At 49.1% G+C, this 25,717-nt stretch overlaps 1 protein-coding gene across 1 annotated transcript in view; it reads right to left on the bottom strand.

Annotated features, from left to right (window-relative positions):
- TIAM1 (T cell lymphoma invasion and metastasis 1) overlaps nt 1-25,717 on the bottom strand; it is a 143,534-nt gene that overhangs the window by 62,899 nt on the left and 54,918 nt on the right. The window contains exons 4-6 of the mRNA XM_029961476.1: nt 19,005-19,183; nt 13,051-14,033; nt 126-573 (exon numbers count right to left, since the gene is read on the bottom strand). Coding sequence (XP_029817336.1) covers nt 126-573; nt 13,051-14,022 — 1,420 coding nt within the window. The 5' untranslated portion in view covers nt 14,023-14,033; nt 19,005-19,183. The remainder of the gene's footprint in view (nt 1-125; nt 574-13,050; nt 14,034-19,004; nt 19,184-25,717) is intronic.

The following is a 25,717-nucleotide window of genomic DNA, read 5'->3' as shown; positions in this document are numbered from 1 at the left end:
TGCAAGGCAGCGGGACCATTCCTCAGACTTTATGTTAACTCCCCTGAAGCTCACAGCAGCTTTTGTAAGGCCACTGGTTTCACCATCGGTAGCGATTCCCAACCCACAGGACGCCTTCCCAGTACCTTTCAGGGAAACCCAGTAGTGCTTCCACTTCCTGCGCGTGGCCGACTCCACTTTCTTGTTCTTCTTGTGCACCAGGAAGTTCTTCACGGCCAGGGCTCCCGCTTTCCTCACGGTGCCCTGGGCGGCCGTGAGCAGGATGTCGGACTGGCCGGGGGAGCTGAGGGTGCCGCTGCTCTGCTCGTCGCTGAGGGCAGAGCCGGCCTCCTCCAGCTCCCCGCTGTTGGCCGTGCTCATCTCCAGCTCCCGGCGGAAGTTCTCGTACACGCCCTGGCGGAGCCCATCGCCCGTGGAGCTGCTCCCGCTGTCGCTGCCGATGAAGGCCCGGCTGGCTGTCGGGGAGTAGCTGGAGGTGGTGGCATTGGAGCGCCGGGACAGCAGGTCGGTGTCGGTGGCCGCTCCCTCGATGCCGCTGTCGGTGAACTCGCTCCCCTCGCCGGCGTTGACGTCCTGTTTGCAGGAGAGACACGGGGTGAGACAAAGCCCTTCTGGAGACACCAACCGAACCCCAGACTGAGGTGGCACCACAGCTCTTCACACCCCCGCTCTGTCTGGCACTGGAAATCCCTCATCTCCTTCTGGAGACAAACCACTGGAAGAAAAGGTGGGGTAGGCAGAGCTTTCAGTTTAGGACAGACCAGTCACACATGCACGATTCCAGGTGGTGCCTCTGCAGCCTTAGCAATTTGGAACATAAGATGCAGCATCATCTGTTTACATCAAGCCAAGTTAACAGTGCTAAAGGTTTTGCAAAAGAAGAACATATGGCAGCAAAAACTGGCAGTGTCGAGAAAAGCAGCGACCAGCCTACGCATTTTGAGAAGAAAACACTGATATTGTGCACTCACACCTACAGCTGAAGACACATTTTAGACATCCCAGGACTGCCCTTTGCAAGTTATGTAACTAAAAAGGCACTTTTTTTTTTTTAAATCCTGACAGGTTAATGTATTTAGAGATTATTTCTGTTTTGCATCACTTGTAGATCGCAAACCCTAACGGTGGGCCATGTGATATCCTCTGCCAAACCCCCTGGTGACAGACCCTAGCCTTCCTGGTCCCCAAGAACATGCAGTTTAAGGATCAAAAGAGAAAGAATACGGTCAGTTTGAGCAAGACAGGAAAATACACAACTGAATTGGGGTTTTGAAGGCTCAGTGATTCAGCCTGACCCCTGTTACAAGGCTACAGCCCCAAGGAGGATCACCACCAGCATCTCAGTATCTACAGACATTTGTGGCAAATTTTGAAGGAGAACAAATAAAGGCCAAGCCCTGTAAGTGGAAAGAAACAAGTCAGGTACTCAGGAGAAGAGAGAGCCAGGGAAGAAGATGCAAAGAGGTGAGAAATAAGGCCAAAACAACAGGGATTTCAGCCTCTATCTCTCCTGCAAGCTGGTGCTTGATATATAAGTTAAAAAAGAGGAGTCTCTGAGAAGAGGTAGCAGAATGAAGTATTTATTTTGAGAGAAAACAAGCTTCCAGATGTTGGTTCAAGCACCAGTTTTCTATGTATCCAAGAACAGCCCTGTGGAAACAAATAAACCCTCCACCAGCTCTGTTTGAAACCATCCTGTTGTGGAGCAAGAGCTGGATGAGGAAACCTTAGGGGAGAGGAGAGGATGACCAACTTTTAAGGCATTAATTTGTAATGGATGAGCCTGTTCTTCCTAAGAGCCACCTCTCAAGGGAGACTTGGAGTCCAGCTGGAAGAATAAGCACTTCCTTCCCTGCTCAGTGAGCACAGCTATCCGAGCCCAAGCAGCCTGGTCTAGTGGAAGGTGTCCCTGTCCATGGCAAGGGGTTGGAATGAGACGAGCTTTAAGGTCCCTTCCACCCCAAACCATTCTGTGATTCTATGCCATACAAAAGTAAAGAGTTAATTCTACAATCTCAGCTGATGTAACTTTTAGGAAGCATATCTCATGCTTTAATTAAAATTAGTCGATTTAAGAAAACAAAGAGCTACTAAAACAGATGACAAACCTGAGGGAAATACGAGTTGTGATCTTGTCAGCCAGTGCATGCATGAAACTTTCTTGGTGCTTTTCAGCAGAGAGAGTATTTTTCCAAAAACTGAAGTTCCCTCAGAGCTATTTAGGCCCAGTTCTGCAATGCAGGCTCCCAGTGTGCCACAGCCTTCCCATGTAACCTTGGTGAGACACTGCATTAGTTGCCTCAGTTTCCCTGTCCACAAAGGGGGATTACACTCTGTAACTAATATATGGCCGTAACAGTTCACTATTTATAAAAAAACTCAAGGATGGAAGACTCAGAGTGACTGTTATATTTGCTCACGAGCTTACACTGTAGCACATTTTGCGAACATCTTGATAATCTTTACCACAATGATGGCAGGATGGGTCAAAAGATCCTTTCAGCGTAATGCTGCAGCCCTGCTCCCAATCTCCCTCTGCTCCCTGCACTCCCTCTTCCACTCCTAAATATCCCGTATCAAAGACTTCGGGACAACCCATTCAAGGCCTGCGGTAGGAGGAGGGTCTGAGCACACAAAGGTCAGAACAGTTCAAACCCCACAGTTTGGAGCCAATATTGTTCGGGCTCGTGAGTTATGAGGCACAGCACTGAGGGAGCTCAGTGCCTTCGGAAGTGTGTGTGGCACGAGGTCGGGCCTGGGGTCAGGGGGGTTAAGAGTGTTCACTGCACAGCTCTCTGGCTGCTGAGCTCCTGCTGCAGCGTCAGCGCCTTCTCAGCGCAGGGTAGGAAAAGCTCTGCCCCGGCCTCGCAGTGCTACACTGAGAACAGACAGTTCAGCAGAAAGCACAGAGGTTCAGTCTCGTGCTTCCACAGGGATTTGAGGGGGTAACAGTCCCAAGCCAAGAGCAAACCGTAGCAGGGTTTGACGAACACATCACTGGGGGCACAGAACCACTCCTGCACACTGGCAAACAAGGATGCTGGAAGTTGAGCATCCCAGCTCCTACCATTGGCAGGATGGCTCTGTGCTGGTGAGGTGGCTGAGGAATCACAGAATCATTTCACAGAATCATCTAATTTGGGTGAGAAAAAGGCCTCTGAGATCATCGAGTCCCCCCTGTGCCCCATCCCCACCTTGTCCCCCAGCCCAGAGCACTGAGTGCCACATCCAGTCCTTCCCTGGACACCTCCAGGGGTGGGGACTCCACCACCTCCCTGAGCAGCCCCTTCCAATGCCTGACCACCCTTTCCATGAAAAAATTCCTCCTGATGTCCAACCTGGACCCTCCCTGGCACAGCCTGAGGTTGTTTCCTCTCCTCCTGTCCCTTTTCCCTGGGAGCAGAGCCCGAACCACCCCCAGCTCCCCCCTTCTGTCAGGGAGTTGCAGAGCCAGAAGGTCCCCTCTGAGCCTCCTTTTTTCCAGGCTGAGCCCCCCCAGCTCCCTCAGCTGCTCCTGGTGCTCCATCCCCTTCCCCAGCTCCATTCCCTTCCCTGGACATGCTCCAGCCCCTCAATGTCCTTCTTGCCCTGATGGTCCCCAAAGTGGACACAGCACTCGAGGTGCCTCAGCAGTGCCAGCACAGGGTGGACACAAAAGCTTTGATGTCCAGCTTCCAAGTACCTGCTGACAATGCCACCACAGGCCACTGCCTGGAAGCAAAGCCAAGATTGTGTGACCTTGATGAGAGGTATTTAAAAATTACTCACGTTTCCTGCTCGGGTTGTCAAAGAGCCCCACGGGCAACAGCAACACCTCTCTCCTCCAAGGAAGACTTATTCCAGGTCCAGGATGGGATGCACCACAAGGGCTTGCTAACCCAACAGGCTTTTCACTGCTCTGCAGAGGGAGTTTCTAGGCAAAGACTGCTGAGGCTGAACTACAGCCACAGCTCAGCCTTCACTGCTCACCCCTCTGACCCCTGTCCAGTGTCCCTGCGGCTCTCCAGTACGATGGCATGTGCCAGGCACATCACAGGAGCTGGGAGACAGCTGAAGAGAGCAGAATGCACATTCCTGACACCCATGGTTTGGGGCATTGTACCCACATTATAACAGATCATCAGCACTGGCACTGCTGCCATCAAGGAGCTCTGCTTCATTCCACTGGTTTAAAACCCCAGCGAGGACACTGCCCCTGATATTTTGTACCTTGACAGGGATCTTGTTTTGTACTGTCAGGCTGGCAAGCAGCTGTCTCCACACAGAGGAGTCTTTTTGTCCAGAGAGATCATTCCAGGTTGGAACTAAAACCTGTGTTTCCCTGCTTGTCCTTCCCACTGGTGTTTCCTCAGTGTTGGCCCCGGGAGGACAAGAGGGCAAAGCAAGGGGGGAGGTGGAGATCATTCCATCGGGCACACCAAGCAGAAAGCATGCAGCAAAGAAAAGAAAGCACACTTCCTCCAAGACACAGAGATGGGGGAAGCCGTGGGAACAGCAGGTCTTGGCATTTTGCAGACACAGCAGGTCTCAGTCCATGGGGAAAACAGACGGAATAAACAGGGGCTTTGTTGCTCCAACTGAAGATAGCTCTGTGGAGAGCAGGGAGAGAGGCACGTCGAGACCACTGGCTGGAGGAGGGAACTAACCAGGCCCTGGGACTGGGATGTGATGGGGAGATGGGGAAGCACAGCTCCCACCAGGATCTGGGATCCCCTATGCTGCTGAAGGAGAGAGAGCAGCACCACTCCTTACACTGGCAGTGCCACCGTATCGGCTGTAGGTGCCCAGGGTTTATGAAAGCAGGCTCAGCAGACAGGGATGAAGGGAAAGGTGGAATGACTGATGCCAGTGAGAATCTGAATGGTGCCATTGTTACCAACAAGGGCACAGTGAGGCCCAGCAATCAGGCCACGTGCCAGGGCAGCTACCACAGCCCCCGGAGCATCCGAGTGAAATGAACTGGAACGAGTTATCACAGCCCCATCAAACTGCACAGAACAATTCAACTGATGAACCAGCTGGGTAAAATGCTAGTGGAAGAATTAGCAACCCACTTAAATATAGGTGTTTTCTCCACATAAACACTGGGTTTCAGGCAAAACAAGCCAGTAGGCAATGAAGCTGTAATGCAAGCTACATCAGGTTAATGTCCCTGGTGTTGTACCTTTTGCATACTCACGTGACACTCATACACTGTATAGAACCATAAAATATGCTGAGTTGGAAGGGACCCATCAGGATCATTGAGTCCAACTGCTACATAACATTTGTTAAATATTTTTTGCTAGATTTAGAAGATATACAGGAGGGAAAAAACCTTTTGCTTTAGAAAAAATGCCTACTTTCAGCTAGCAAAAACCAGGAGAAAAGTTTTGGGGCATGTTCCAAGTGTCTTTGTCCCCTTGTTGAACATATTTGGTGCTGGCCTCTGCTAGCAAGAGACCACTGGATGGGATAAGCCTTGCCAAACTCTCTGGCTCATGACTGGACACAGGGCGCTTGCAATACACCAGTTCACTTCCCAAACTTCCCACCAGCAGCCCTGCTACAGACACTACTGAAATGCCTTGGTGAATCACCTTCTCCTGCCCCACTGACAGCAGTGATTCATGGCCACTTGGGGGCTGATTTAGCAGGGAAAAAAATCTTACTTCCCTAATATAAACAGCTCCTCATGTGGTTAATGCTTCTTTCTAAATTAATCATTAGATTAAAAGTATGAGTGAGTGGGTTTTTTCCTTGGAAGGGGGTCCCTCCAAGAGAATGCATATCCTTTGTTCCCCGTCCTGTTTAGCAACAGAGCAATCAGGTGCTCACGGCTCAGCAAGAGCCTGAGATTGCACACAACCTGTCTGGCTGCTCCTTAGGCAAGAACCACAGGATACATTTCAAACGGGTGAGCAGCCTGATGGTTTGCATGCTTTTATGTGACTGTGTCCCTTTGAAGCTCCCATGTACAAAAAGATTGGCCTGATAAGTGTTTTTCCTTTCTTTTCAGTACTGACTCCACCATCATTTGCTGGTCAAGGAATGGCTTGCTGAAAATCCAAATTAAATCCTTTCTCCACAGTCACGTGAGCACCTGGTAATGCATGAGGAGATTGATCTGTCTTGAAAAGATGCAAAACATAACAAGAAGCAAAAATCATAAATTGCAATTGAAACCCGAGTGGGAGAAATGGGTTGAATTGAAACCCGAGGGGTTTTAAAGCTGTGGTGGAGAAACACAAAAGCAGCTCCACAGCTCAGTTTGCTGTTGGATTGATCAGGTCTTGTTTACACCTCCCAGGAGGGCTCCCAAGTTGAGTGAGGTACAGCTACAAGCCAACTCCAATTTGTATGAGGACACCAGGCTGAGATGGTGGGTTTGTTTGGGAATTCAAAGAGATGGGATACTGATATGGACAAGCAGCTTTGGTTCCTACTTCTGTGCACTCACTGCACTGGGCAACAGCTCTTTAGATCAAGAAATAAACAAAAGAAACAAAATAAACAAACAAACTCTTGAATGTGTCCTCACAGCTGCTCAGAGGGGTTTAATAAGCAAGCAGGTTTGGGTCGTGGTTCTCTGAAAGCAAGTTTGCTCCCTACAGAAAAGGTCCTAGCCTAGACCTCTGGATACTTCTAGCAATGAGCTTCAGTCTTATTACAAAAGGATGAATCACAGTCACAGGTTTCTGGGCAATAATTGCTGGGAAAATCTTAAGGCATGGATTTCAGTGGATTTGGTTCCAGGATTCCTTCGTGAACTTGCCTTGGTGAGTGCTGTACAGAGTAATTTGGCACCACAGAAGGACAGACAAGGTGCCAGGCACCCAGAAGATACTCAAATATGGGAGTATCCATTCCCCTCCAAGGAGCCTGGTTTTCTTACCTGACTTAGATGCCCTAAAAAGCAAATTATGGACCCACAGGGACTCCTGCAGCAGTCAGGAAAGTAGAGCCCTGGAGTTGTGAGATAGAAAGGGTTGAAAATGAAACTGTCCCCCACAAAGCTGCAGGGAAATGCATGTGACAGCTTCACCCTTCTCTCCAAGGTGGAGATCCAAAGTAGATAATTCCATGAAGGAGAATCAAGCCCTAACAGGGTTAGGTTATTTTTGTTCACTGAAGCCAAGAAGAGGCAAATCTTCCTGAGAAATGCAACAGAGAGGGCAGATATGGGAAAGGGGCTACTAGAACAGCACCTTGAAATCAAAACGTATCTGGGAGGAGTTCACCTGAACAACCACCCAGTTTAAGGGAGCAGGGAAATGCCTGTCATCTGGGATGATAACTAGTCACAGGATCGCATGCTGAAGCTCTCTGGGAAGAAACAGTTCCATGGAGCACTTCACTGGAAAGGATCACTCCTGCAAACTGCATCTATCTCAGTAAGCACAGCCCAGCAAACAAGCAGCTGGGACAACCTGTCTGTGATTTTTGAGTGCGAAATACTTAAAACTGAAAACATGCAGCGTGTATAACTGTACTGAGAATACAATTATTGCCAGTGGCACAAGCACTTCAGACGTATAAATGACAAAGTATTACTGTTTAAAAACAACCCATGCCTGAATGGAGCTAGATCAAATATCAGGAGTGGTGACTTGCTTTCCCTTGGCTTCCGACCAAGAGCGAAGGAAGAAAAACAAATTAAGATCTTTGAGGGAGTATCAAAATATTTGCCAGTGAAGACCAAAACACCAATTTTCACATGCTCCTTTCCCTGAAAATATTGGGGCAGAGTTGTGTGCTCTGAAGGGAGTGACTATTTGCTTTAAAATACCTTGAAGAGGAAATACCTGATCTAATCTCCTCCATGTGGGAAGGGCAGCCCAGTGACAGAGCAGGGAAGACCTTCCTCCAGGCTCACTCTGAATCCACTTCCAGTCAGCCAGGCTATTTGGTCTAGACTTTAAATGGGGCTGGTCATTCACACCCACCACACCAGCACCCAAGATGTGGATTCACAAGGAGTTCACACTGGTGCAAGCTCAGGCTGCCACAAGAGCTGTGTGGTTTCCCCTTCCCCCAGCCCATTCCCAGCCCTGTGGCTGGAGGCAGAGACATTTGGGTTTAACAGGGCTGTTTGCCTGGAGGCTCAGCACAGTGACCTGTGCTCCCCAGGGGGATTCAGCTCCATGAGCCACCTGAGCCAAACCTTCCTGCTCACAGATCTCCAGCTTCTGGGAGATTTGGCTCAGGCTGCATCCGAGACCTTGGGAACAACCTCTGTCTGAAAGGCACTGCGGGAACCAGGGCTGGAATCAGTGACATCCACACTGCAGCTGCAAACCAGGAACAGCTTGATTTTAGCTACTTACTAACCTACATGTCATTAATTACCATTTAACGATGCACGACTTTGTCTGTATTTCTTTCCTTGATTCCATCTGGAGTCAAACAACTAAGATTAAAGGTCTGTGTCAGTCTGATTAGGAATCACACTTAGGTTGAAAACAGCCCTGTTTTCCAGACTACAGACAGGATTGCTTTAATAGGAGCAGAGCTTCAGCTGCTGGAGATGGTCTGCCTGGAAAAGCCATGGCCAAGGAGGGCTGTAAGAGCAGGCTGGAAGGTCACAAGTGCTCTGCAGAGAGTGAACAGGATGCAGGGGAAGCCAGGAGCAGAAATTTATTTCATAAAAGAGAATTCATGGGGGACAGGTCAACCCAACAGCCTTGGATGCATTCCTTGCACAGGAAGCTCAAATCTCTAATCTTCTGCCCTAAAGGAAAGTTCACCCCGCACTCTCCCAGTTTCTTTCTTCTTTTCCTGGGCAGTTGGTAGTGGGGGATCAAGGTATTAGGCTGGATGCTGCTTTCATGGAACTGACCCAGTGTGGTCCTTGTACATGTTGAAGTGACATCCTCTATGCCACAAAACCATTTTGTGAAAAAGTTTCACACAACTGAAACCCAAGTATCAGCTCTCCTATGGAGCATAGTGGGACACTATAACCTGTTACAAAATTCCCTGAGATAGTAAAATAAAATAATATCGACTGGAAAGACTATCTAATTTTAGACTGGTTTCGCTGTATGCCCTGATCTAATTCCCACAAAACCCCTTGGTTTCATCTCCTGCATATTCTGCAAAAATTTTTTTACGTAGGATTTCATTTTTTTTTTTTTAAGGTTTGAGGATCCCAAATTCCTTCAGGCTACCTAGAGAGGCCTAAAAATAGTAATAAATTTGAAGAAAATTGGACAAAAGGAGATTTAACACGCCAAGGATGCAGCCTGGGGCTGGTGCTGAAGCTGGTGCAGTTTCCAAGTCAGTCAGGCAGGAAGTTTGTTCCCTTTCTCCCTTCTCTGTTTCACAACTAACACTGCACTGGACACAGTAAAAAAATCCTTTGCTTTCCCTGCAGAGCTGTTGCTCCTTCTCAAAAGTCCTGTAAACAAACTGGAGTGCCCCATGGGAACACTGGAATTGAGCTTTCCAGAGGAAATCAAAAAGCTCAGAGAGGAACGAGGGAAGGAGCCATCCTCCTTGTGAGAGGGGACCACGGGGAAACGCTTTGGCCACTGTGTCCCCCTGGATTTTACAGCACACAGGGTCCTCACCATGCTCTAAAAATGCTTGTAAAACACCATCAGTCCCCCGCAGACATGGAATGGAATAAGGAGGTGGCAAGACAGGCTTGGAAGTGGCAAAAAACCATATCTCAGTGTTCCCATCCCCTAATTCAAGGAATCATAGAAGGGTTTGGGTCGGAAGAGACCTTAAAGACCATCCAGTTCCACTCCCTGCCATGGGCAGGGACACTTTCCACTGGACCAGGTTGCTCCAAACCCCATCCAACTAGGCCTGGAACACTTCCAGGGATGGGGCAGCCACAGCTTCTCTGGGCAAATTCCCTTCTTGAAACTTCAATTAGGACTCCTAACAGCAGGGAAACAGTGGGTTACATTTGTCCCTGAACATCTATCAGGAGGAGCAGGAGGAGGAGGAGGGAGTCTCCTGCAGGCAGATGTTTAGCTACAAACAGGACACAACAGGGCCATTTCACAAAATCTGGATCCCAACAAACAGGCTGTAGGATCCTGGGGATCTCACAGCCCACAGACAGAACAAGCTGTATCCAAACAGTGTTTGTCTCCCTTCAAGCAAAAATGGGTGAAAATGTCAGCCAATTAAGCCCTTTCCACCTACATCACATCAGCTCCAAAAGCCCAACGTGATCCCAGCAGAGCTCTCCGGGAAGTCTCGCTCAGCAGATCCGAATCCTTCATGTTAAAATGTTAGGAAGCAGAGCTGCTGCGTGGGTGCCCCAGAGCCACCCTGTGAGCACTAATCGCTTGTGCACATTGAATGTAATTATCTCTCCATAAAGCTCTCCTCAATTAGTGGAGAGTGACTCCCACCATTCAATTTAAGGTTTAAATTTGGAAGGGAGAGATTTTCTGCTGTGTTTTGGGGTGGGTTTTTTTCCCCTTTTAATGTAAGCCATGTACTTGCAAAGAACCCATGGATAAGGCATTAGAACAAAACATGTACAGCCATGATTCTGGCACCTTGTTTCTGTGACACATTCCAGGATGAATTTTTCCAGTGGTCAGCACAGCACAAAAAATACAGCTAGTCACAACTTCTAGTGAATTTAACATATAGAAACCATGGTGATGCACAGAACTAGACTAGCCAAAAGACACATACAAGTGACCATCAGGACCTTCCAGGGCAGCTGAGACTAAAAAACTAGGCAAATATCCAAGCTACGACTTTCCAAAAACTGAAAAAACACCCCACTGACTAACACAACCCCAAATTCTTGTGAGGACTGGCAACAGAGATCTGGGCAGAAACCTCACCCCTGGCTTTGAGGCTCCATGAGGTGACTCTGAAAAAGGGAGCTACCTTTGCACTGAAACACCAAAGAGGAGTGACAGGTCACTGGCCTGGAGGCCAAGAGGGAAAACTGTGTCCAACACCACATTACACTTGGCCCTGGGTCACCTTTGTGTGGTGCCCCTGTGGCCCTAAGATGTAATTCCTATTTTGTGACATTGGGATGGGGGAGGCAGTTCAAAAGGCTGGTAAAAACACAAAGTTTTTGCCTCAGTGCACTGAGTTGTTTTTGTAGCATGAACTGCTCCACAGCCTGATGACACACAGGCAGGCTCTGGGGCACCGCTTAGCGTGGTCAGCGAGAGTGTGAAGCTCGTGTAGAAAGTGCTGAAACTCTGGGAGGGCAGAGAGAGATAAAAGGTGCCAACGCAGTGCCAAGGAGCACATTAACAGCAAAGCAGCAAGGCCTTCAGCTCTGCACCTCAGTTCCCAGCACCATCACTCTCCACTTCACACAGGGGTGATGAGTAAAGAGGAGGAAAGTGCTGAGACACTGTTGGACTGGGGACCTGGCACAGACACAGCTTGGTCACTTCCCTCCAAAGCCACCTCATCAGGTTCACCAAGGAACTACTCCTTTCACTTTGTGTGCAAATTTGGACTTCCTTTTCGCTCTATCAAACACATAATGACAGTCATTTCCCTAAGCTTGCTAAAGGGAGGCTTGGGCTAACATGACTTCACTGCTGACAAGAATCTTATACTTACTGGATGCTGCTGGGATTAAAGACTCGGAAGGAGGAATTTTGACCTTTCCAAAGCTTTAATTTTGTTGAATTTATCCGTGGTAATAATCACTGCTGAGACTCCTTATAGCCACAGTCTGCAGTCTCAGGAGAGATACATCTAGTGAAACCAGCCCCACAAAATTATTTCCCTGGGCATGGCTGAGGCCTCACAAAATACTACTTAAATTCATAACTTTCACTACCTGCCTCAAAGGAATCTTCTGAATGCCAGGACAGGCACCAAGACGATGAAAAACAAATGCTTTGCTGTTCACCACCAACACTGTTCTCCTTTTCTTGAAAGCAGGCTGGAGGCAGCAGTTGCACCTAACAATCTCCACAAAAGCTGTTACCTCCAAGGCTGCCAAGTAACATCATCTTTTTTTTTTTTTGCTTGTTGTTGTTGTCTTGGTCTTTTATCCTGCTGGTGCACCAAGAGGCTTTACCTCCAAAAACCAAGAGCTGATTTTGAAGCACAAAAGCTGCTGTTGTGGGATGCTGCAGCATCTGTCCCAGCATGTCATTTTTGTATTTGGAAGCAGAGCATCCCCACAGGTCAAGCACAGCCAGGAAGTCACTCAGCGACCCCATTCCAGCAGCTCCCACGAGTCAGTGCCAGCCGAGGTGGGGGCACAGGCTCCTCTCTCCTGGTATCTTCTTTCTCTCCCTCTCTGCCACTGATCTGCCAGCAGAACCACTGTTTGTGGTGCTATGTAACTGCACCAGGCCAAGAAAGGCAGGGCAACTAAGAGTAAAATCCCAGCAGCAGGATTGCAGGAGTGGTGTTTGGAGGGGCACCCAACAGCAAAGCTCCTCTTGGCTCTGTGCAGTCTGTTGGAAGGATGAGGGCACAAGTCCCCCCTGGCTCGGAGAAGCAGCATCTTCCCCCTTCATCTCCATCCCCCACCATTTCTCAGTTTACAGCAGCCCCCTGTGCGGGGACAGCACTGCTGCGGGGTGACGTTTTGCACAGATGTGAATGTCAGCTAACTGGAAGAGTGAAATTTCAGCCCAGCCAGTGTTTACTACAGAGGGGAGGGGAAACACTCACGGGTTTCTTTGCCTCCAGCCACAAGTGCTCACAGAGTGCAGGCAGGGGAGGGTGACAGGGCAGGGAGGGCAGACAGGGGGACACAACACGCACAAGCTCTGCAGTGGAGTGATGCAATTTGGCAGCTACCCTGGGAAAAAAGGCATTGTCAGCACTGCAAAGCATGCAGGAAATTCTTTAGCTGGCAAATGCAGATTTATCTTTTCCAGAGGCAGCAGAGAGTGGAAAAGGCCCAAAGAGAGCTGCAAATAAGAAAGGAAGCAGTGATGGGATCAAGACAGCTCTGGAGATCAGCTAGTTCAGCTCTGTCCTGGAAACACCCCTCTTCTTGGAAAAGGGGTGTTGAAGGAAAACAGAGCCTGGGAGAGCCTGGAAGACCTTCTATCTACAGACCCAGCTCAGCAAATGCCACATCATAGGAGAAAAGTGTCTTACCTGAGTGGTTTTGGCCCTCCTGCCCTGCATGCTGCTGCTGTGGCTGATCTGGGGGTTGGTGGCCCCTTCGGAGAGGCAGTGTGACTTCCTGCAGGGCAGCGTGTTGTAGTTGCTGTAGGAAGAAGGCGCATCCTCGGCGGTGACCGAGGCCATCTTATGGCTCCCGATATCCGGGATGTCGGACACCAGGTTCCGGCAGTACCCTCCGAAGGCGTTCCGTGGGCCCCCGTTCATGGCAGCGCCCGGGGTTTTGGGGGAATACAAGTCACTCATGGAGTTGGCACGTTGGCAGGTGACCAGAGGCTGGGGGCTGCCCCCGGCCTCCGTGCCCGGGGCGGCCTCGGCGTCCTTCTCCTCGGCCAAGCCCAGGATCTCCTCGTTGCTCGTCAAGTGCTCCTGGCTGAGGTCGGAGAGCGAGAACTCCAGGCTGTCCTCGCGCCAGATGTCGGCGGACTTGGAGCGCTTCTTCTTGAAGCTGGCCGTGTCCATGAAGCCGGTCCCGTTGGCCGCGTACCGGTGTCCCCTGCCGTCGCCCTCCGCCAGGAAGGGCGGCTCGTCGCCGTAGAGCCTGCTCTCCTCCGAGCCGGGCATGCTCTGCACGGAGGCGGCCGTGAGGACGGTGCTGCTGTCCACGCTGGGCGTCACCGACGAGTCGGTGTGGTAGGACACGGGCCGCAGGCCCATGTCCACGCGGTCCACCCACATGGGGCTCCCAAAGTCCTCCAGGTTGGCCTCTGGGGCGAAGGGCTCCAGGCCGTTCTCCGCCAGGGACTGGGGGATGCTGGGCGTGCTGCTGGAGCGGGTGCTCACCTCCGAGTTGCGGTGGATGATTTTGCCGGAGGAGGCGTGGCGGGAGCGGCGGGAGGCTTTGTTGGACAGGCGCAGGGAGCGGGAGGTGTGCTTGCGGCCCAGGCTGGTGTGCTTGTCCCCGTAGAAGGCGTGCTCCACGCTCTGGCTCTCCGCGTTCCCCATGGCGTCACAGTCTGCGAGGGGAGAGAGCGGCACCGTTACGGGCTGCGGCCGAACACGCGCAGGAAGGAGACACATAGAAACACCCACGACACCAAAACCAGCCTTTTTCTTCTTAATTACTGAACCTGTCCCAAACCCTGCACCACAGAGTCCACCGGGTCTCACAGGACCTGCTGTAACTACAGCAGCTAATCCCACAGAATTAATTAAGCGGCTGTACCAGCAAACTTAGAAATACAACTCTGTTAAATGAGAAGGTAGGAAACAGCCCTGCTGGTGTAAATGAAGAGTGTAGAATTCTAGAGGGAAGGATTGAGCCTTGAAGCCTGGCGTGAACTGGAACCAGCTTAGCACCAAAGTGCAATCTCAGCTCTGCACACATTCACTCAACTCTCAGCGTCAGCTTTGTCATTCCAGCCAACAAACTCAAAAAAATCAACAGCTCTTGCTTATCTGCATGTAACAAGATGCCGAAAAGTAGAGGGATGTACACCTTTATCTGAGATTTCACTTTTTTTTTTGGTCAGGAACAGCAAGCTAAAGCACCAAAGAGCAAACTACAAATCCTACCATTTGGCAGCAAGCTAATGACAGGTTTGATTTCTGGAACAAAAAAACAGTGCAACATTAAGCAGGTACAGAAAGCCCCACACAAGAAAGCCATATTATGAAAAATAAATTAGCATGAGTGACTCAGACTATACAAAAATAACCTTTCCTTCCCACTCCCTCTGAAGCAGATAGCTAGATCCAAGTGCTTTGATCTGAGCTGGAATGCAGGGACTGGGTTTCTGTCCCCATCCCCATCCTCCTGCATTATTCACCCGTGCACATCCCGCCAGGAAACAGGTTTCCCATCCAGAAGGTGGGAGTGATGATCTGGTTCAACCTTTGGAAAACACTTTGAGGTCTGTGATCTCACTCAACAAATGTCAGAAATATTTTATAAGTAGTACTGGGCAAGAAGAAGAATAAGAAAAGTAAACGTTAAAGTTCACAGCCATTCAAAATTAAACAGGAGATCCCGAATTACACATGAGACAACTATATAGAGATAAACAGTCCATCAATCTTGAACAGAAATTCCAAGGCAAAACATCTTTGTTTTGAGGTATTTCCATTCGTCTTGGCTGAAGAGAAAAAAGCTGCCCCGAGAGTAAAACAACGGAGTTTTTAATTTCTTAGGGCATTTTCCTCTCCTTTGCCAGGATGCCCTGATGGGTTCTGAGCCACATTCTGGCAGAATGAATGTGACCATGCATTTTCCCCTCTAAATATCTAAATACACACCATTGCTGCTGCACAACACTGAATTAGCCCTACATAAATTCCATGGAAAGTGAGGAATCAATAGCATTAAACACAGGGACAGCACTTCTGCCCTAGAGGTGTACAGCAGGACTGAACTCTGCAGTGACACTTCTGACTACAGCCAGAGGACTCTGCTTCTGCTCCTCTAACCAGGGAAATGGGTCATGGCTGAGGCTAAAAGTCTGTTCAGTGCTGAAGCAACAGACACCTCCATAAATATCTGGACATTTCTGTATCTAAAATAAATAAAATCTCATTTGAAGTAAACTCCACCAGGAAATTCCCCACGTCTACTGAAATGAATGGCAGAACTCCCTTTGGCTGCCATGACTTGGTTATCACACATTGTTTAGAAAAATAAATGCACTGAAGAGAGAGAAAGTTTAAAAGAAAAGACAGCATTATCAACCCCTAAACATGGTTTATCCTTTAAAAGCTACAGCCCTTTGATACAGGCCAGAATGAAACAAAAACTCAACCAGCTTTTGCTTCTAGAACACTTTAAAGCACAAAACTTGTACTTTTAGTTCCACAGATATCTAAAACCAGGCCTCAACACTCCCCATGTTGCAAAAGGAACCCTTGGGGCAATGCTTCTAGCTGCCTCAGTTCTGAGCTCCCTGCTAACCACACTTCCAGTCGGCAGGATTTCCACGGGCTGCACAGCCCGGCAGAGCCTGCAGCCATTTATCCCCCATCTCCAGCCACACCATCACTTCTCTACCTACGGAGAAAAAGCAGTTTTTAAAGTCCTCTTGAAACCCAGAGAGATTGAAGAGTGACTCTTTACCTTCCAAACCAAAGCTGCAGAAGGGCAGGAGTATCCCCCGGTTGATGGAAGCGGCTCTGGAAAGTTGCCCTGTGCCACCACCCTGACACAGTCTCCATCCACACCAGGCAACACCTCACCCAGCCAAAAAGCAACAGAACCACAAATGACCAGCAAAGAAAGGAACAGCAGCTCAGGAACCCCCGCAGACAGCAGCAGGAATGTTTAGGGAGTGATTTCACACAATGAGAAGTACCTGCAAAGTAATTGCAAGAAGTGTCAGACTTCAAAGTAAAGAGCTGTCCCTTTTTAATTCCAGGGATTGGCATTTCGGGTGGATCTGTCCTGAGATAAACCCAGACCTCACTCCTGCCCTAATCCCACTGACTTCCCTGGCATTACACTGCAGGTTTGTAGGAATGCTGGGCGGTGGGTGGGTGCCAGAGGGCTGCAGGCAGACGTGGTGCACTGATCCAGCTGCAGCAATACAAGACAGTGCCATCCCCCAGGCATGTGACCATCCCCTGGCAGAGCCCATCTGCCCTGGGAGATGCAGGACACACCCTGGGTAGGGACAGTCAACCCCATCAGGTCAAACTGAGAGGGACTGTTTGTGGGGTCCTCTGAAAGGGACCCCCACCCTACTTTCTCACCTCCATTTTTGCCTCCCCTCCACATTTCCACCAGTTACCCTGAACCAATTCAAGTGGTTCATGCAGCAGAGTCCACTAAAACAGCAGAAAATAAATCCAAGGTTAAAAAAAAAAAAAGTTTATTAGTTAGTTTTTGCTGAGCTAATGAGCTGACCTGGCACATGCCAGGGGCAACACAAGGGTGCCCATGTGGTGACACAGGAGGGAGAGGAAGGGGCAGTACCAGTCAGAGGGGCCAGGGAAGAGGGGACAGTGGATGGCACCCCTGCATTTTCTGGCAGCAGTGAGCTCTTAGGTGAGCCCAAGCAGATGTGAAAAGCCAGCCCTGAAACATGAATTGGCACTGGAGCAGATGCCGGAGTCCTCAGCTGGCAGGAGCTGGGCAGGGGAGGGGAGCCTCAGCCTCCCCCTCCCACGGGCCACAGCAGACACCCTGAGGCAAAAGCATCTTAAACTGCTCCAGCTACAACTGCCAGATGCTGCCTGTCTGTGGCTTAACTGCATTTAGCACACTCAGTGAAAAAAATCTGTATCAAATTAAGAAAATTAGTAATATTAATGGGAGTTGCACGCAAGTGCTGGGAGGACAAAGGCTCCCCTTGTTACCTCACCCACCAAACCCAGAGGTGACCATTAAAGACCTATCAAGGGTACCACCAGGATACAACATAAATCAAGTGTAACACATCTTGATGCTTTAAAACAGGTCTGTCTCTCTCAGCCGAGGGCTGGGACGTGTCAGAAATCTGCTGTGAATTACTCAGAGGCTCCCAGACATCACACAGGCCATGCTGACAGCACGACTGCTTGGACACTTCTCAGCAGAAAATGTTGATTCATCAAAACCCAAACTTTTTGTGGGAATATGCTGCCTTTGACTAAGGGCTCTGAGAGGGAGGGGTTTGAAAACCAGAGCAGGGAGACAGACATATCTCCTGGAAGAGGCACCAGCTCAGTGACTCAGTTACTCACTGAAGGAGATTCAGATTTGTATCTGCAGCCCAAGTCAGACAAATGAGGGGTGGCAACTTGTTCCTCCACGTCCTCAAAGAGGTGGCCTGACCATCCAGCTCTGGCTGTGCTGGGAAAGGGCTCTCTTTCCCAGAAAATCTGCTCCTTCCTGCTTCAGAGCAGGGGTAATGTCAAATTTGTGCAAGTCTTCAAGGGGTTGGGAAAGTCATCTTGCAGCCAAGCTTGCACATCAAGAGGGGTACAGGGGTTTGAGATGTGTTTTTTGAAAACCCAACATTAGGCTGTCAGCAGGGAGAACAGAAATTCTGCAGGAAAGCTTTGGGAAAAGCTGTGTTCCCTGCACCAGGTACCCTAGAAAAGCATACTGACCTCTGGCTGAACTGCTGAGGTTTTGCTGGATGAGTCTTACATGGTTACACATAAAGACTATCACATTCCAAATGACCACTGATGATGGCCCCCTCAAAGAACACAATTTTCTTTAAAAACAGTCATTTTGCCTTCCCTTCCCTTCCCTCCGATATTAAATATTTCTTAAAATAATTACAAACACAAATAATTGAACACTCATTTCAATTAAACCCAAGTTACTAACTATTACACTTGCAAAAGGCTGGACCACCAGGTTCCAGAAGAATTTATCTGAAATATATTAAATTTCCAACCAAATTTGAAGCACCTCACAAGACAACAGATTGCAAATTCAAAATTAGATTCTAGTGGGAGGCCCTGGTGACAAATCTGTATTTTTCTCCTGGAGCGGAGCTTGAAGGCTGTGAGAACCAGAACAATGATCAAATCCACAGCGGGCAAGGAGCCTACAGAAATAAACTTCTGCTAAAATCTGCCAGCCAACAACAAAGATTTTTTTACTGAACTCACCAGAACCACATAGAAAAATGTACAACACTAATAACCAAGTGTGAACGCACACATTTTATTGTAATTAAAATGTGCTTTTTCAAGAGGGCAAGAGCGGGGCTGGAATTCCACAGAAAGCCTTTGAGTTTCTCGGAAACTCCAGCAGCATATTCCATTGTTTTCACATCAGAACCTTTTAAGCAGCCATTTCTTCTTTGTAAGTCGCTCTCACACATGTTAAAACATGGGATGGACTCCAAAAAGGCCCTGCAGGCAAATCGAGTAAGAGGAGGAGAGAGGGAGGAAGGGATGTCACCAGGAGCCGCTTGATAGCCATTGTAACCACATTTTGCCCTCCCATGAACATCACACAGCACAGCAACCTCCTAAAGAAAAACACAGGGACACACATGTACCTTCCGAGGCAGTACCGGTATCCAGCGCAACCTTCCCCCAGAGAGCTGTGGCATTTAGAGGTACAGAATTGCAAATGACACCAAAATGAGCAGTTACTGGGACTGCAGAAGCTGTCAGCACCTGCCACTCAGCGACTCCATTACTCCCTCGTCAGAGTCTATGACTACATGCCAAAAACCTGGGGAGAAAGAGGGGAGAAAAACAAATCAGACAAAGGGTCAGCAGGGAGGGCTGTACAGGAGGATCTTCTGCCAGGGCCTCTCACCATCACTTACCTAAGAAACACTGGGCAGTACAGCACGAGAATGCTGTGCTCAAATTCCAGTGATGAAATCTGATGGTGGCAGAATAAATGAAAAACCCAGCCAGGCACCATCAGTCCCAACAACAGATCGTGGAGGGCTCCTCTTCCCACAATCAAAATCCCCACAAGACACCAGCGTGCCCTTGCTGGGGATGGTCTGTCTCAGGCAGGGCTAGAAAACCTCAGGTACCAGAAACACACCTGGAGAGGCACCTTCCAATACGCCAGGACTGAACTGGCAGCAAAGGGGAGCCCAGCAGCCCGGGGAGGAACTGGGAGGCCTCCCAGGAGATTTCTCTGTGCAGACTGTCTAATTTACAGAAAGGGCGGTTTTCCAAGCAGGGATTTCATTAACATTTTTCAAGGGCGAATCAGACAATCAGGGCAGAGCATTTACATGTGTTTTGTGTGTGGTGAAAGGATTGTTGGGTTAATTGCACTCACTAAGGCACGGATACAAGAGACCAGTCTGTGCTTATTTAGACCTCAGGACTGTCCTTACGACTTCTCTTAGGTTAGACCCACGTGTGCACTCCTGTGGGTACCAAATTCCAGCCCTTTCCTGGCCTCATATCACTGCTGAGCTCCCTTGCAGGTGCCCCAGCTCCAGGTCCAGGCCTGGAGATACAAACTCACCAGAGGGCTGGTTGTGCTTCCCAATCCATCTCCCATCAACTCCCCCTTCTCCCAGCCAAGCACCGGCAGCAAAACACCAACTCAACACTGCGCACAGAGTGGTGAGAGTTATAAACTTCTCCTAAAGTCCCAAGGAACAAAAACCTTGGGAGAGATTACTGATGCCCTTCATGTCATTAGAGCTGCTTGGTGGGCAAAGGGGGATCCTCGTTCTTGGCTGGATTCTCAGAAGAGATGAGAGTCACTGGCACCTTTTTATACTAAAAATATTCTCATTTTCTTTTTCCTCCTTCACATTCTCCTCTTTGCTCCCCACCTCCCTCTCTTCCCCCAAGCTGTTGGTTGAGATCTGAAAAGCAGTTCATGAATTGCTCAGGAGCTGGCAGAAATTAATAAAATGAAGCTCATTTATATTGAAATGGACTCATTACCATGCCAGCTGCCAATAATTTGCAGGAGGGGAATCTTGCTGACAAACAAGGTCCTACAGGCAAGAGGCTCCCCACCTGCATCCACCACATGGAGAGCAACCCTGCCATGAGCACTCCTCACCTCCAAAAGAAAAGGAATTGTGACCACCTTTGTTCAGATCCACCTGCTACTGCCCCAGAAAACTTGACTGAAAGAAGAACAAGACAGATTTTATCAGATATTCCATCCTGAAGCAGCTTTTGAGGAGTTTTTTTTGATGCAAACTCTGGTCACTTCCCACACCACCTGTGCTCCTTCAGCAAAAATCCTTCTCTCCTTGCAGTCCTTTGTTAAAAAGTGGATGTTTACAGCTGGATGCTGCATTATCCAAATCCTTGCTCCCCTCCAGGTACACTTGAAGGGCTGGCAACACCCTCAGCCACAAGCAGATGAGTACCAGGCACACACAGCTCCCCCAGAAGAGAAGGCTTTATCATTACCCATGGACCCTTTCCTGAAAAGTTTTGCTCCTATCAACTTTTATGACTCAGACAGTCTTTCCTGAATGAACACAGGTCATGCTTTTCAAGAAGAACATCAGTTTTTCATTTTCCTCTTTGTCCGATATGCACTTGGACAGGTCCTTGTTCTGTTGCTTCCCAGTTCACTCCAACAGCCCAGGCTCTGCTGCAGCAGAAATTCTGGAGCTCTGAAGCAGCCTCAGACAAGGCCTTCCCTCCAACAAGGTCTTGGCAAACAGGGATGGCTGTGCTCCTCCACCAGGAGGAAGGGCTGAAGCAAACACAGCCTCATAGATTTCTTCCCAGCACAGAGCCCTGGACACATTTGCTCTGCCAGAGGGGTCTGGCTGAGGGAGAGGCTGACCAGTAACACACCAGGAACTGTTCTCAGGGGAGACACAGTTGGAAACACACGTGGAACAACAACTCATCTCATTATAAAAACAAACAATCAAATAAAGATTTGCTAACTTCCATGCTCAAGACAAAATATTCCATCTTAAACACAGACACACACACACACTCACACACACACACACACAGGTACATCCATGGTGTGTTTGCCAACGTTACACACAGCAGTGCAAGCTCCTCATGTTCTTTGAAGGTCTGGAAGCAGCACAGCTGTATTTATTCCACAGCCACAAAACAGCGCCTTGGAAAACCAGGCCAAGGAGTTCCCACAGGGCTCATCGCCCAGCAACTGAAGTCAATCCCAGCCCAGGGAGCGCGGAGCAAACCACCAGGGATGGGTTAAATGCACAGTAAGGAAGCAGAATATATTAAAGGAGCACCTTGTTACTCACATCTGCTACCTGTGATTCCAGGGACAGCAAAGAGAGCCCTGACTGTCACGTGCTGGGGGCAGTTTGCAATGCCAAGAGGGCAGCAAAAAATCCAGCACACCTTTTGCTCGTGGACATTCAACAAGAACATCAATAGATGAAAAATATGGAAGCTGTAGTTTTCTAAAAGCCTCCTTTTCAAAGCAGAGCCTTTCCTTTCCAGCAAGAAAAATTCAGTGTGCAGGTATATCCTCTTGCCCAGTGAACAGGAACAGCTGGTGAGAAGGACGACAGCTCACTTTCTAGTTTTACTTTTTAATTTTATGATGCATCGTTTTTGTCAGATTCCAAATGCAACTACAGATGTGAGATCAGCTGGCCATTAAGCAAATTTTCATCCTGTAGTAACTCCACCATAACCTGTCAGGATGCATATACAGAGACAGAAAGCAGGAGTCATTCCATACAGAAGCTACTTACTATTCATCAGTGGCTCTGGGCTGTATTCCCCACCCACACTCCCAGTCCCACGCCATTGTAACTCCAGCGTTCGATCCCATCTCCTGAAATGGAGAGTCAGGCCCTTTATTTGTAACTGGAGGCCACGTTTTGTTGGCCTTTATTACCTCTAGTTAATGTGAATGGCTGCTGAGATCAATCTGTCCCATCACCTCCCCTGAGACAAAGGTAAACGCTCCCGAGTGCTCCAGGGTTCTGGTGGCCTGACAGCCCTGGCTCTCCCCATCCTATACCCCTGGGTTGCCCTCCACAAAATAAAACCCACAGGAAATGGATCATGGAATATCCTGAGCTGGAAGGGACCCACAAGGACCACCCAGTCCAACTCCTGGCCCTGCCCAGGACACCTCAACAATCCCACCCTGTCCCTGAGGGCATTGTCCAAACGCTCCTTGAGCTCGGTCAGCCTTGGGGCCACTGAACCTACGTATGACACTGAGCTCCAAGACCAGCTTCAGTGGATTGCAGAAGCTGGCTGACTTTTAAACCAGTGAAAATAAATGACAAACACGCTCCTCTTCGTGTTTTCTTTCTACGCCATATAAAATGTCATTTTCGTTTGTGAGAAAAATCTGTTTTAAACCAACCACGGCTTATACTACCTGTTGAGGAGAATGGCTGCTCCTGAGACCAGAGTCTGATGACAATGACCATCCAGACGAGGCTGGGGGGACCATCTGCACACCCCCAAGAACTGGCCCACAGAGTTGGAATTGCAAAACCTCTTTGCAAGCGTCTCGCTAACACGCAACCTCCGTGTCTGTCACAGCCGGGAGAACAATGCTGGTGATTGCTCCAGATGAAGAGGAGGGGAAAGAAAAATAAACCCACATTCCCTTTGTGAAGAACTCCTAAAGGGAAGGTGTAGGAAGCCTTGCTCTCCTCCAACTGGAGCACCACCCCGGTGAGAATTTCTAAGGGAGGGAAGAAAAGGCAAAAGGAGAGGGAGGGAGGAAGGTTTGTCAAGAGACCTAAAACCTCCGTGTAGCCGAAAATCAACCATCCCCAAATCCCAGCTAAAAGAAACAAAACCAGGAGCACTGACAGAGCACTGAGGGCCCTTGGTAATAAATTAATGGGAGAGCAGAGCAGTTAGCCCAAGGGAAAGCCCCCTCTCCAGGGTTTCTATATTTATACCAGGGGATGTGAATAATTGGCACTGTTGTGGGATTGTTTGTTTTTTAATCATTTTTACAAGTATCTGAGCATGTTTTAACTCTTTCTCCTTCCCTTGCCTTTCATTTTTAACGGTGGGAAAATCCCCCTTTCTTCCCTAAGGGAAATCTGCAAGGTTTTACACGTTTACAGCAAAGGGCAGAGAAGGGGAAGGATTCTAATTTCAGATCATCAGACATAAGCAAATCTATGGGAAGCCACGAGGGCAACTCCCTGGAGCCTGTGGGGCAGACAAAGCCCAGCCACGAGGGAGCTGCAGGGAAGAAGGAGCCCATTTGGCCTCCATGGAGGACAAGAAGGAGAGAGGTGGCTACAAAGACTCCATGTGCATTTATATGTTGCTTAAAAAAATAAAAATAGTTCGCCAAATGCAGCTGAAATAAAAAATAAGGTGTGGTTTGTTTATTTACCTTTAGCTTCTACGTTATTGTTATTACACTTTGCTTCAAAAGGACTTTCTGGTTGTGCCAAAAGGAGCTGGAAAACTGCTGATACACAGCGAGGACAGCACTTGCCAAATGCACTAAAAGGAACTCAGGAACTCTACTGAGGAGGAACAAGAAAATGTTCAGACCAGGAGACGGAGCTCCAGATGGATCCATGAGAGCACTCACTGCACAGCCAAGGATGGGCAGCTGGAGGAGGGAGAAGCAGAGCAGGACATGGCAGACCCTGCATGCACAGAAGAACCACCCAGCACCACAGACTCCAGCAATTAAAACTGCAACCCTTGGCTTGAGTGACCCAGGAGCTGCTGAGATGGGATGTGAAGGATTAAAACGTTGTGGAAAAAAACCTGAGGACAATAATTGGGGTAGGGGGAATTGGAGAGGAAATGTTTGGTGTATATCCTCATTTAAGCACTGAGGTAAGTAATCTGATTTTCAAGCGGTGCCAAAGACCTCACACAGATCATTAAGATGGTGCCTGAGATATAAAGTATCTAATTTTAGATCCCCTGACTTAAGTGTTGGGGAGGAATTCCACTGGTCTACAGAAAAGGAAAAGCTGGTGTCAAATAAAATTCAGGTAAATATACAACCACAGCAGCTCTCACATTTGGGTCACACACTCTCTGAGGGAGCATGAGGAACCTCACTGAGTACCAAAGCAGTACAAAACACCTCAATTATTGCTACAGAATTAGTAGGAAGGACCTCAAAGCAACAACTTCCGTGCTGGGGCCACAAGGGAGGCATAATAAGGAAAAGTATTGAAGCAAAGGATGTCCTTTTAAGATTACAGCATACCTGGCAGAAGTTTTGGCACAGTATCTCTCTCTGTGAGCTCTTGCTTTTAAGTCAGTACCTCCCAGACTCAGCCTTCACTGAAATTGTTTGCCAGGCTGTGCTGGGCCAGGACAGAGAGACCAGCAGCTGCAGCACTGCAGGGCAGGGCTGGATTCCTGCCTGGCAGCCTGAGCAAGCCAGGGAGACTCCCCATAGCTCTGCCAAGTATGAATATAGAGCTCTCATCAACTGCAGGAAGGCCCAGCATGGCCATATCCCCAACTGAACAGGGACTCCAAGGAGGAAAGCTGTGTTTAGCCAGCAGAAAGCACGCACTGAACATCCTGCACTTCCCGAACACAAGAGAGTTTACTGCCTCATGTGTCAGGGACACCACGGAGGGGTCACTCTAGTGGGACATGGACAAGGGAAGATGCTTGGGACAGCTATTCACCCAGGCCCAACACCAGGACTAGCCACAGGGCTACCAGCCCCAGCTGCACCGAGTGCCTGCCGGGGAGGGTGGGAGAAACAAAAAGGAGCCTGAGGTGAAGGGGCAGCCAAGCTTCACGAAACCCAACATTGGGAATCTCAACTCCTGTTTATCCAGAGCCTGGGAGGACGCAGATGAGCCCAAATGGTGCTGTTTTCCCCTGGTGGGACGATATGAGCCACAGCAGAGCTGGTTCCTCAGCCCAGCATTACCACCGTGTGACCCCGTTTCCCCAGCACGCAGGAAAGAAGGAAACATTCATGTTTTCATTAATGTCAAGCTTGGTCTGCTCTGCACCAGCTTGGCTCTGCCAAAGTTAAATTAAGCATTCAGATTTTATCCTGCACGTCCTGACAGAACCCGATCACGACGTATCCACACCGAGGTTCAGCTCGGCTGGGCCGACCGGTTTCAGTCCCGACTCGTCCATCCCATCTCCTGATACGGCTCCTGCCCAGAGCTCTTCCCCTTGGGAGCAGCACACACCACCACAGCCACCCACTGGCTGTTGCTTCTTCAGGACAAAACCTACGAGGGATGGGAATTCCAGGAGAAGACGCCCTTGGGGCCTCAGGGATGAGCCCCCACCCCGGGAAGAGGCAGGCAGAGAGCAGAGCCCAACTGTGGAGAGGGAAAAA

Source organism: Manacus vitellinus, unplaced genomic scaffold (genome assembly GCF_001715985.3).
Source record: "Manacus vitellinus isolate BGI_N305 unplaced genomic scaffold, ASM171598v3 scaffold_35_pilon, whole genome shotgun sequence".
In the NCBI taxonomy this organism is placed as follows: Eukaryota; Metazoa; Chordata; class Aves; order Passeriformes; family Pipridae; genus Manacus; species Manacus vitellinus.
Note: the sequence above shows the minus strand (reverse complement) of the source record. Positions and strands in the feature narration are given on the sequence as shown.